Source organism: Lissotriton helveticus, chromosome 2_1 (assembly GCF_964261635.1).
Source record: "Lissotriton helveticus chromosome 2_1, aLisHel1.1, whole genome shotgun sequence".
NCBI lineage: Eukaryota > Metazoa > Chordata > Amphibia > Caudata > Salamandridae > Lissotriton > Lissotriton helveticus.
In genome coordinates this window covers 1,995,618,923-1,995,631,189 of record NC_136059.1, presented here as the reverse complement: position 1 = coordinate 1,995,631,189, position 12,267 = coordinate 1,995,618,923, and the positions used below count along the sequence as shown (strand labels likewise).

General features: G+C 45.6%; 1 protein-coding gene across 1 annotated transcript in view; it reads left to right on the top strand.

The window, feature by feature from the left end:
* Positions 1-12,267, top strand: part of PLRG1 (pleiotropic regulator 1) — a 138,747-nt gene that overhangs the window by 57,721 nt on the left and 68,759 nt on the right. Inside the window, exon 5 of the mRNA XM_078676958.1 lies at positions 530-623. Within this exon, the coding sequence (XP_078533084.1) occupies positions 530-623 (94 nt within the window). The remainder of the gene's footprint in view (positions 1-529; positions 624-12,267) is intronic.

The window sequence follows — 12,267 nt, the reverse complement described above, 5'->3', positions numbered from 1 at the left end:
TGCACTTGTAGAAACAATGAGAGAAGAGTAGGTATTTAAATTGCTTAATAATATAGTGAGAACGGTCTAAAGTTGAGCATTATAGGAGTTCTATAAGAGACACAGTGGTGTGGATGGACTCTAGGTCAGAGGTAAATCGAGATCTAAGTTCCAGCAACAGGCTGTCTGCAGATTTTCTCCGAGAGGCTTTTTAAGTAACTGCCGGAAGATGCTTCCAGAATTCAAGCTTGTAAAGAGATTTTAGCAATGATTGATAATCCTCTTGCCATTTCCCCTATTAAGTTGGGTTGTGGAAAGACCCGTTGTCACTTGTCAATATTTAGTCAGTAACATTTGCTTTATGGAAGTTCAAAATGCCTAATAAAATCAGTTTTCAGTGTGCGTTGTCTCTGTGAACATTTAAGCAATAGCATAAGAATCTGTATCCAAATGATGGTTATTTTATTTCACTTTAAAAGGTATAGACTTTCTGTAATGAATAGTGAGTTAAAGTTGCTAGTTTGATGTCATTGTTTCTCTTTTTTCCAAGGTGTGGCTTTAACAGCAGATACACAGATCCAGAGAATGCCCAGTGAATCAGCAGCGCAATCTTTGGCCCTGGCTCTTCCTTCCTCCCAATCCAGGTTTGGATGAATGTGTTTCTGATAAACTCAATGAAAGATATTTTTGTTTGATCTCCAGTTTTTGTGTGGAAAAATCAATCTTTCATTTTTCTTCACACTTTTTTCTGTTTATTGATTTTTTGATTTCTGAATTTTATGTTCTAAGTTTAAAGGATCAGGTCCCATTTGACTTGTCATAAACATAAAATCGATTTGCGACATCACAGTAATGCCCTTTTTTTTAAAGAAGCAACTGTTTCCTTTGCCTTCCCTTCCGAGAGTGGTGTCTCTGAAACCCCATTCCATGGGGGCAAGCCTGTTTATTGGCTCGGACTCCACCACGCCAGACAACCACATTAGTTTCGCTTTTGACTGTGTTCCTCCTATCTCATTCCCTTTCTCAGATCACCCTCTTGCATCACTCAGCCTCTTTCCTGGCACAGCTCCTTTTAGAGTCCACCACTTATCACTGTAGGAAAGTGCCTCTTTTTGCATGGTTACCTTCTACCTTTTTGCCAGATACCTGATGCTAACTTGTTTGAGGGTGTTCTGGGGCCCTGCTAACCAGGCCCCACAGCACCTGTTTCTTTCCCAAACCTGTTCCTTTGTTTCCACAACTGGCACACCTCTGGGCCACTTGTAAGTTGCTTGTAAAAGGTACCCCTGGTACCAAGTGCCTTGTCACCAGAGATGGTCTCTGAGGGCTGTAGCATGTATTATTCCATCCTCAGAGATGCTTCACCTTAACAACCACACACTGCCGTTGCAGACTGCATGTTTTGGTGCAGACCAAACTGAAAGGTCGACATGGCACACATCCCCTTTGTGCCATGCCCACCACCATTGCCTGTGGCATGGATAAGTCACCCCTCTACAGGCATCACAGCACTAAGGCAGGGTGTACTATACCACAGGTTAGGACATATCTGCATGAGCATTATGCCCCTACAGTGGCTGTGCTATTCACAGACATTGTAAGTACAGTGAAGTCATTTTGAGTACATGGGCTGGGAGTTTCTAATCACACAAACTCCACAGCTCCATGTTGGCTTTACTGAAGACTGAGAAGTTTGGGATCAGACTACTCAGCACAATAAACCCACACTGATGCCAGTGATGGATTTATTATAAAATGCACTCAGAGGGCATCTTCGAGATGCCGCCTGAAAAATGACCCACTCCTACTGTATTGGCTGACCAGTCCCTGCCACCACCATACAGGTTTCTGACCTCATGGGGTGAGAGTTTTTATGCTCTCAGAGGTCAGAAACAAAGCTTGCTCTGGGTGGAGGCGTTTCACACCTCCCCCTGGCAGCAACAGCAACACTTGGCGGTGAGCCTCAAAGTCTCTCAACTAGTGATGTGCTGCGTTGGGCAGCTCCAACCAGAGGAGATGCTCGCCCCTTTGTCCAAGCCCCACTTTTGGCCGCAGGACCGGCTGAAAAATAAGTAGCATTGTAGGAGAGTCCACCCTAGCCTGGCGCACCCCTAGGGTCACCAGGAGCTGAGGTGCACCCCTCTCTTAGAAATTCTTCATCTTGAATTGGAGAATTAAGTGCAATAGGAACCGGGATGTGCCCCTCTCCTCAAAGTGAGGGGGCACCCAGAGGGTGTAATCACACTAGGGGACAGTAGCCTTTGACTACTGCCTCCCGACCTCCGTAACGCCTTTACATTTTGCATTTAAGGGCTCCCCTGAACCTTGTTCCTCAGATTCACTGACCTACAAAGAAGAAGGACGAAGAGTCGTGCAGCAGCGGAGAAGAAGATGACTGACTTGGCCCCAGCTCTACCGACCTGTCCCCTCCTTCAGCGACCCTGCCCCAAGAAACTGGTGTGGCCCGCAGCCAGTAACCTCGAAGAAACTTGGGGATCTGCGCTTTTTTCAACAAAGACTCTTGTCTCCTGTGGATTTTTCCAGCCGGAAACTAACTCAAGGAATCCGGATCCATGTGCATCTGCTGCACTTACACCACTCTGCACCCAACGCCCACGGCATGAGTCCAGGTGGCCCACTGACCCAGTGAAGTCTCCCCTGCGATCCAGACCTGCGATCCAGCGTTGGATGACCCATCCTGACCTCCCCCTCAATGCCTGCGACCTCAACCTGAAGGGTCCCACTGACCGCAACCGGATCTGGTGAGAAACAACCGATGTCTAAAGACACCCCTGCACTCGCAGCCCTGGGGCCTTGGTCTGCCCAATCTACTGTGTCCTGGCATCCCCGAACTATCCAATGTACTTCTCGAATTCCTTCCGCCAGCCTTCGGAACCGAGCCTGCAGTTGTTTTTTTCCCAACCAAGGATCTCCATTGGTTTCAACACGGCCCCCAGCCTCCATAGGATAACATTAGGACCAGTGACCTCTGCACCCAGCTGCCCCAGTGCTGCTGGTTGTGCAGTACCTACCTTGGTCCAACCCTTGCCCAGTGTTGATCAAAACCCTTGGAGACTGAATCTCAAAGCTGCTTACTTGCCTGCAAGTCACTCACCTGTCTTTCCTCCCATAGGACTGCATTGGTCTCTCACTGTATTGTACTACGTGCGATTCTGAATACAAAGTATCTTTTTCTGTACTGAAAAGCATTGCATGCCTATGTAAAGTATTGTTTGATGCTATACAAACCTCTTGCCAGTAACCTGAAAGTATTGCATAAAAGCCTGCTTGCCTATAACTGAGTTCAACTTGATTCCTAGAAATAAAAGTAACTAACTTAATTATTTTACAAATATTGACCTGGAGTCAGTCAGTCATTCATTTAGTGTGTATTCCTGCCTTGTATGAGTATGTATACCAAACGCATTCACTCTACCCTCTGATAAGCCTAACTGCTCAGCCCAGCTACCACTACATTGAAAGTAAGGTGTTAACTACTTTAACCTCTGCCATACCTTTGGGGACTCTTTGGACTCTGTGCACACTATTCCTCTTTTTTTGGTAAAATATACACAGAGCCAGCTTCCTGCAATCACCTGATGAATACTGCTTCTTTTTCAGCCACTAATTAATTTCTTAAACCTCCTTGTCCTCTGTCTCCGCCCAATACCTGTTGATATGCTCCTGCCCCTTTCTTTCATATACCTACTCCACCACTTCTGACTTTGTTGCACTCTAGCACTCTTCCTAATTTTGCTGTTGCAGTCTAGTTTTCTGACTGATGGGTGGTTGTCCGAATGCTCTTTTGTTTCTGTACCCCTTTGTATCGGAGGTTTGTTTTCCAGGACTCAAAATCACACCTGTCTTCACACCATGTTCCTGTGAGCCCATATGACTCCCATTGGCTCTTCCACCATTCCTGTCTTTCATGTGTAGCTGAATTGTCATATAACCAGAAATACCTATTGTCGCCATTATTATCAACTCAAGGTGGGGCTAAGAAATTCTAACTTTGGCAAAGGGTGTACTCTTCAAACACTATCTTACAGCAGCCATCGCTTCTAATTGACTCTTTTGTTTGTTGAGGCTAGTGAATTTTGGCAGTAGTAAAGGGCATGCACGCCTGCAAGTTCAGTGTGTACCAGCATTTTCCCACCTTCTAGTCAGGCCACAATATCTCTTGTTGGGTTGCGGTTGGTAGCTTCTCGAAATATGGGTAGTGGAAGAGGTAAGTCAGCTTCTCGCACTTCTCCAGAGGTGAGATGAGGATGCTACCCAACCCCTATCCTTGCTGTGGCGTCCACACAAACACAGATTCACTTTACCCCTTGCAATTTTCAATGAGCAGGTGGTTCCTTGCTGCTATGCATGCCCATTGCAACAGTGAAATTTGTGTGAAATGGTGCTGACATGTCCTTAAATAGCATGTTTTGTCCTGTAGTATTTGCAACCACAGTGTTGTAATTGTGCAGTGTTGTTCCTTTAATTCAGTGATTCTTGCTTTAGTTCCTCGAAATTCAGTATTGTGATCTGTAGTATATGCCTTGCGTAGAGAAGCATTTTATAACACACATTATAGATAGTTTTGACGTTTTGCCTGTTATCTTGAGACATATTGGTTTTAGATATTAAATAGCACAGGATGGGTTATTAATGTGTGTCACGTCTACTACTGCCTCCCATTAAAAGAGATGCTTTGTCTGATGGGTTTATACTGACCGCTGTTATTATAGCAGTCTGCAGCCCAGAAACGAAATGTGTAATTTTATGTTTAGACTCTTTCAAACCACACCAATATATGTGTCATTAGCGCAGTCTAAAAAAGCCCTTGTATGATGTGGTCAGGGCCGTTGGAATCATGGTGCAGTGCGGCGGCTGAATTCTACGTTTTGGAATAGCATTATATGCTACATGTCTGTTATAAGGCAATATTAAGCAAGTTCTGTTATATTTTTATGAATCACGATATTTAAAACTTGGGTTTGAACAGCAAGCAGGTCTGCATGCCTTATAAAATGCAGATTAATTTAGGGAACAAATGTACATTCAACAGATTATTAACATTTCTGTCACCTATTTGCTGCGGCTAATTCAACTTAATAGTTCACATATTTTATTTTGGCAACATTTTAAAATGTGTCTCTTTGAAGCAAGTCAGGGGTTCAATTAATGTTCACATTGGAGGAAGCACCGCTTTTAAAAATAAAATGCTCAACAAAATAAGGCATTTTGTGTTAGTATCACAGAAAGGCGATATAGAACTGCGTTTTAGAAAGTGAGTAAAACATTTTCTTTTCTTTTATACTTTTTCTGCCTTCTTGTACTGATGGGGAAAATAGTGTTAAAAACATGAATTTACTTTATAATGTGTCAATAGAAACAAAAAGATCAATATGATATGAAAGATTACTCAGGCCGGGAAATTGTTTACAATAAACGATTCATTCTACTGTCTTTTTAATGTATTTATTCAGATTTTCCTACATTTCTTTTCATTATCCCTTTATTAAACAGGCAGAAAGCCAACACTCTGAATATAATTAGCTGGTATGAAATTCATACAGATACAAGCCACATCTGTCTACCTCTAGCTTCCTTTTGTGGTTCACAAGCACCGATACTTAATCACTGTAGACTTTAAAAAGGTGGGGGGAGAGTTAGCAAGGAACTGTGAGTGACAGAAAAGGTAGTACGTCTAGCACGTTCCAGTGTGAAAACCAGAATACAATTCAGTGTCCAAACATAAAGGAGAAGTGGTAGATTAAGTCATGAACATCATTTAGAGATAAAGCAGAACATATGTATGAAATAAGGAACGCATCAAGATATGTTAGTTTGAGCTCCGTCTCCAACGGACCCCTTAATAATTGTGACTCTCATCCAAAAGATTTTATATTCGAAGTCAAAGTGTGGGGGAGGGGAATAAATATATATAAAAAAGAAGCTTTGCGACCTCAAAACTGGAGTTTGTGCCCTTTGGAATGTGAATGTCGGGTTGCCCCACAAGACTTACCGCTGCTTGTTAAGCAATTCCGCAGAGACGACAAGAGCCACCGCCCCTGTACCCACCTGACCCTTGTGGACTGTGGTACCCAGCAGGGATGAGATGGACGCAGGGAAGGGAGCCAGAAAAGAACGTAGAGGCTTGGTGTGGGTGTGGAGCTGGGGTAGACCGTGGTGTCAACTGGGGAAACAGAAAAAGACCTGATTAGGAAAAGCCCACACCTCCCTCTTCCAGCACAGACCCTAAACGCATACAGAAAAGGACAAGCCTGTAGGGGACTCACCAGTGCTTTTGTTGACCTCTGAACCAAGATAACAGTGAAGCTCCAAAGGAAAAACCAAGGTAAAGCGCTCCTGCGCTATGAGGCACAATCAAATGTTGATGCACAACCCTGATGTGGTACGCCTAGGTGGCGTCAGTACTCCAGGATATCGTTCCTGTTCAGGAGGAACTGTACCCCTAGGCTGCGCTCCTGCGCGGTGAGGTACTTCCCAATTGTGCTATTAAATCATATGCAGTGCTCTGGCGCAGTATTTCTTAACCCCAAGAATAGCGCTCCAGCGCGGTGTAGTCTAACGACCTGCTGGCGCTCCTGCGCTGGACCAAGGCGAAGAAAACCAAAGGCAAAGAAATTATAAAAGCGCTCCAGCGCGGTGTCTTCTAATGACCCCTACTAGCGCTCCTGTGCGTAACAAAGGCACAGAACACCAAAATGCAATGAAAACAAACAAGCGCTCCAGCGCGGCGAAGAAGAAACCAGAATGCGCTCCTGCGCGGCGAGGGTCTTTCATGATACGTCTCCGGGCTCTGAGGACAAACAGCGTATCTGGAAGCAGGAAGGAATCCGAAGCACTGAGCCGGCGGGAAACGCGATGTTTAAGCGTTTCCCCCGGAAGTGCTTCAGCGTGAAAGGTCGGCAGCAAAGACTGGACCGGGTCCCGACTTCCGCCCGGAAGTGAGTATCCCGGCTTTCTATATGTGTTTCGGCCGGGAACGGCAATTGCCGCAAACGTGACAGTGAAGGAGAGCAATTCTTGGTATTTCGATATATCTATATATCAATCATATGGGGGGTATGGAGTTGTGCTGAGGTTGTACATTTTCTAGCATAACAGGATCACACTAAACCTAAAAGGGAAAATGTAAACACTGTTACTGGCTCAAGGAAAAGACAATGTTGTAACCTGCTTCAGACAAATTGTACTGAGCCGAGCCTGTCCCTAAAATTTACTGGAAGGTATCTAGCTGATCATGCTACTTGTAATTAAGTATTTGGAAAAAATGTTGTAATAGGGTGCACTAATAGGGGGGGACTTTAACAGCATTGGGGACGTAGCATTGGATCGTTCCCACCCGCCCCTACCGGATTCACCCATATGTAGAACAGCAGAAGCACGAAGAAATTTGCAGCAACAATGGGGGCTGATAGACACCTGGAGAGGCGCATCACCCTGGAGAAAGGAATTACAAAATTTTCTCGCCCCTACACAAGTTGCATTTTAGGCCAGATTCCATATTATGCGCTCCAGACGTACATAACTGCATACAGATGAGTGGTGAGTAGTTAGCGAGGACGATCTCTGACCACAACCCCATATTGGTGGAATTGATCTGGACTAGGAGTAGGCCGAAAATCCCAATCTGGAGTCTTAGAACAGAGTCGTTACAGGATCAAGTTTTCCAAGCAACAATAAGTACTGCGATTGGGCAATACTTTGAAGAAAACGCGAGGACAGCCGTGAATCCCTTGGTGGAATGGGAAGCCTTTAAGGCAGTTATAAGGGGTAGGTGTATAGCTGAGGCAGTAGGGGTGAGAAAGGTGCTATTTCTGGACACTCTAGCTGTAGAGCAACGCCTCCGGGAGCTAGAAAGGGAGAGACTGGAAAGGAGAGACAAGCAAGAGGACCTCCTAGCAGCTAAAGAAGCAGTGGCTGAGCATGCAGAGCGGCTACACTGTTTTGACTACAATATTACATGGTCCGTGCCCACGCAGAAAGGGATAAACCTGGAGCACGGCTGGCTAGCCAGCCCGGAGGGGTTCGGTGATCCTAGAAATGAAGGGGGAGCAAGAGGAGGTCCGGCCCGACAACAAGACATCAATTACATATTTCTGAGGTAATACACCGACCTATATGAGAGTAGGATGTCCCCCGTGAATGCCTAAATAGAGGACTATATGGTGACCAAGAGCTGCCAGTAATATTGGAGGATGAGCCAGAGTCATTGGGAAGGGAGATAAAGCTGGGAGAGGTGAGGTGTTCCATCAAGGCCATGGCCAGGAACAAAAACCTGGAACAGATGGGCTCCCAGTTGAATTTTACTTAACCTACGTTGACCTTTTGGGTCCTCTGCTAGTAGAACTCTATAACCAAGCTAAGCAGCTCAGGGGGTCCCAGTGTCCACAAAAGAGGTGCCGATTTTCCTGCTGCTGAAGCCAGGGAAGTGGCATACAGCCCGCTCTCCACGCTTAATTGAATGTTCGGTGGTCGCTGCGTCTGCTTGAGGCCGACGACTACTGTAAAGAAGAGGCTGTCCTTTTTGCAGTGGACATAGAGAAGGCCTTTGATGGCCTTGAATGGCCTGATCTGTTTCAGGTGATGAGAAAGTTTGGTCTGGGGTCTGAATTTATGGCATGGACTGCCCTGCTGTATACAGACTCAACTGCCAAAGTCAGGACGGGTAGGCTCATATCGGACTGCCACAGAGTGGAGCGGGGAACACGCAAGGGATGCCCTTTATCCCCCCTGCTGTTTGTTTTGCCCATGGAGCCTCTGGTAGCCAAGGCTAGGAAAGGACGCTTCTATCGTGGACTGGAGATAGAAGGACAAATACACCACATAGCATTATATGCTGACGACTTGCTGTTATTCCTACAAAATGTGAGGGAGGAGTGTCAAGGCGCGAGGGAACTACTTGCAGTGCTAGAAAGAGTAGTAGGCATTAGGGTGAACTGGGTAAAATCCTGTCTCTTCCCCGCCAAGTTCAAGTAGAGAAAGACTGCAGGAGGTGGAGGGAGTTTTATTGGAGAACCGATGCCTGCCGTATCTAGGAGTCCAAATATACCACGACTGGACGAACCTGTTAGAGGGCAATGTGGGGAGGGCACTGAGAGAGGTGAAAAGCCAGTTTTGATTTCTGGGAGACCCTACTCTTATCAGTGGCAGGCAGAGTTGCCCTTCTCAAGATGGTGACTTTGCCGTGGCTATTGTATTACTTCGGTGTGCTCCCGGTGGGGATCCCAATGGGGATGTTTGGCCAACTCACAGCTTTGATGGTGGCATTCTTATGGGGAGTGGGAAGACGCAAAGTAGCACTTGCAACACTTATGAGGCAAAAGCAGCAGGAGGGCTAGCAGTGCCGGTCTTAGAGTACTACTATATAGCGGCCCAGCTGCAATGGCTCACAAAATGGGTGGCGAGCCGGGTGAGAGGGACAGCGCAACAAGGCGATGCGGCGCCCAGTCTCCGCCTCCTATCACGGGTGGTGCTGCAGCCTCCCATACAGGAGAAAGAGATGGCTACCGAGCTGGGAGTAATCTGTAAATGCTGGAACAGGAGTCTGCAGAGGTCCAAGACCAAGTGCCCGTCTGCCCCAGAGATCCCATTGACTAACTATCTGTGAAGCCCTGCCACATGGGGGGGGGGGGGAGGGCTGGCGAGGGCTGAAGGGAAGTGGGGGTACCACGGTGGCGATGCTGTCCGAAGAAAGAACCCTGCTGCCATTCAATGATTTCAGAGAGAGGTATGACATACCTGGGGTAGACTTCCTTTTACATACTGCCCTCACAGCAGCGATACGCAAACAATGGGGGGGAGGGGGGGACTCAGAGCCGGCCACTTCAGAAGGGTGCCAATACATAGTAACCGCGGCGGGAACATTCAAAGCAATCACATCTATATATACAGTTTAGTCATGCAACACTCCCTGCCTTCAATTCCTTCCACCAGAAATGGGTGGAAGATGTGGGAGAACCAATTGCCGACAAAACATGGGGGAACTTGTAGAATGAGCAAGCAAGGGCACCAGAAACACTATATTCTAACTAGTCCACTGTTATGTCCTCCACAGGGCTTACCTCACGCCAGGTCGTATTATTAGATACTTTGATATAAGGACAGCGGCATGCCCATGATGTAACAAAGTGGGAGCGGAATTCCTCCACATGTTTTGGACTTGCCCAGATGTGGGGGACTTCGGGGATATAGTGACCTCGGTGCTAGCAGAAGTGACAGAAAGGGAGTTGACCGCAACCCCAGGGTACTGTCTTTTTGCATTGGTTCCGTCACACTGCTTAAAATAAGGTGACAAGCAAGTTCCAGGATTTGGGCCTTATCTTGGCAAAAAGAGACATCACAAGCCACTGGAAGGCACAGGAGGGTCCGAGTCCTTGCAGATGGAAGAGAGAGTTTTAAAATAGGCAGAGTGTGAGGGAGCATTGAGACTACGGACAGTCAAGAAAGCTGGTAGCGAGAAGTCTTTGGAAGCAGCTCGGTCATGGCCAGCACTGGTGGAACCATTAAAGAGTCCAGAGGTTGAGGCAGAAGATGCGCCGCACGGAAGCCCAGGAGTGAGAAGCAAGAGATCACAGCCTATGAATAAAGAAGGGTGGGAATGGGATGAACAGGAAGAGAAAGGGTGTCCCCGTACAGATACAGATGGTAAGACTAAGGAGTGGCATACCAAACAGAGTTTCAGAGCACATAGTGTCCCTCGAATATGGATCGAATATTGCTGCATATGACACGCCTGACAGGGGGAGGGAGTTTGTGAGTTTTGGATTGATCGCTTGCAAGAGATGGACAAAAGACGGGCCAGGCTCAAACCTTTCCCTCACAAAGGGCCGAAAAGGGTGGCGGACGAATAACAGTAAGATGAGGGGTACTACCGAGAACAAGAACTGCAGCCGCGGTGGCACCAAGGCAGTTGATCTGACAAAATGGAGGGCCAGTGGGAATGGGCGACCATTCATATAATATGAATGTAGTAATGTAAGGAAGGTTTAATATGCCTGTATATAACAATCTCTGCATTGATGATTGCACAATCATAAGTGAAAATGCTCAATGAAAAGTTGTTTGAAAAAAATGGAGTGCACTAATCCCCAATCTGATGTTGAATTTGGAATATAGCAAGTTGTTTAATCTTGTACCCAAAACACACAGTGAATCGGGGCATGGCTTCACCTTAAATTAATGTTTTTTTAGCCTTTACATTTGGACCTAAAGTTTGGTGCTCTGTCTTCATCTGGGTTTCAAGCATACCAACAAAGACTAAATAGGAAAATTAAGTAAACCGCATTAGACTCTATTACGTCTAAAAAAATACATTGGATTACACATTAACAATCAACAAATCCTGATAGCTTAATGCTCACCTTCAAATCGGACAAGATATTTCTAATGGATACTTCTAACTGCAGATTCCTCAACCTTAAGTGCCACCACGATGCACTGTCATCAGTTACTTCTAACGTAGAGCAGGATCTCCGCTCTCACTTTTTGTCTTTCAATGGTTTTTATAAACGATACCCAGTGTGCAAGGTATCTGTGTCCCCTCCTAAAACTACAGGCATCAAACCATAACTTGACTGCAGAAAACCAATGTAGGTCATGAACTCACATGCGATGTGTCTTTGGTGCTTGGGCTTGTGACACAACTCCACATTGTTCAATGAGTGTGTATAGGAAGCTGGCTCTGTATATGCTATACTAAAGTAAGGTATAGGGTGCACAGAGTCCAGGGGATCCCCAAAGGTAGGCAGAGGTAAAAGTAGATAATACCTTATTCTCCTTTTGTGGTAGTGTGGGCGAGCAGTAAGGCTTTATCAGAGGGTAGTGTTAAGCATTTATTGTACACACTTAGGCAAGAAATTATGTCGCGCAGTCAAAGCCTGAACTTAGACCAATTGTATTAGTATGAAAATATTGTTTAGTTATATTTTACTTTCTAGAACCAACCCAGGCCTGATACAGGTAAGTATAATAACACTTTGAAGGAATAATGCAGTTAAATTCAGTTTGAATGCAGTAGGATTGGTTACAGGTAAATCATTTGGTTGTAAAGCAGTTTAAATTACTTTTCAGTTATTTTACTTATTACTTTTCAAGTAACTTTTCAGATTACTTTTGAAGTTACTTTTTCTACTCCGTGTGATATGCCGAGATATCACACTGGGACATTTCCTAGAGAAAAGGTAAGTAAGTCAGTTCTTGTATATTTGCAGTTTCTTAGAGTGTCATACAAAGCAAATCCACGCTTAAAACAATTTTCACAAAAAATCAGTT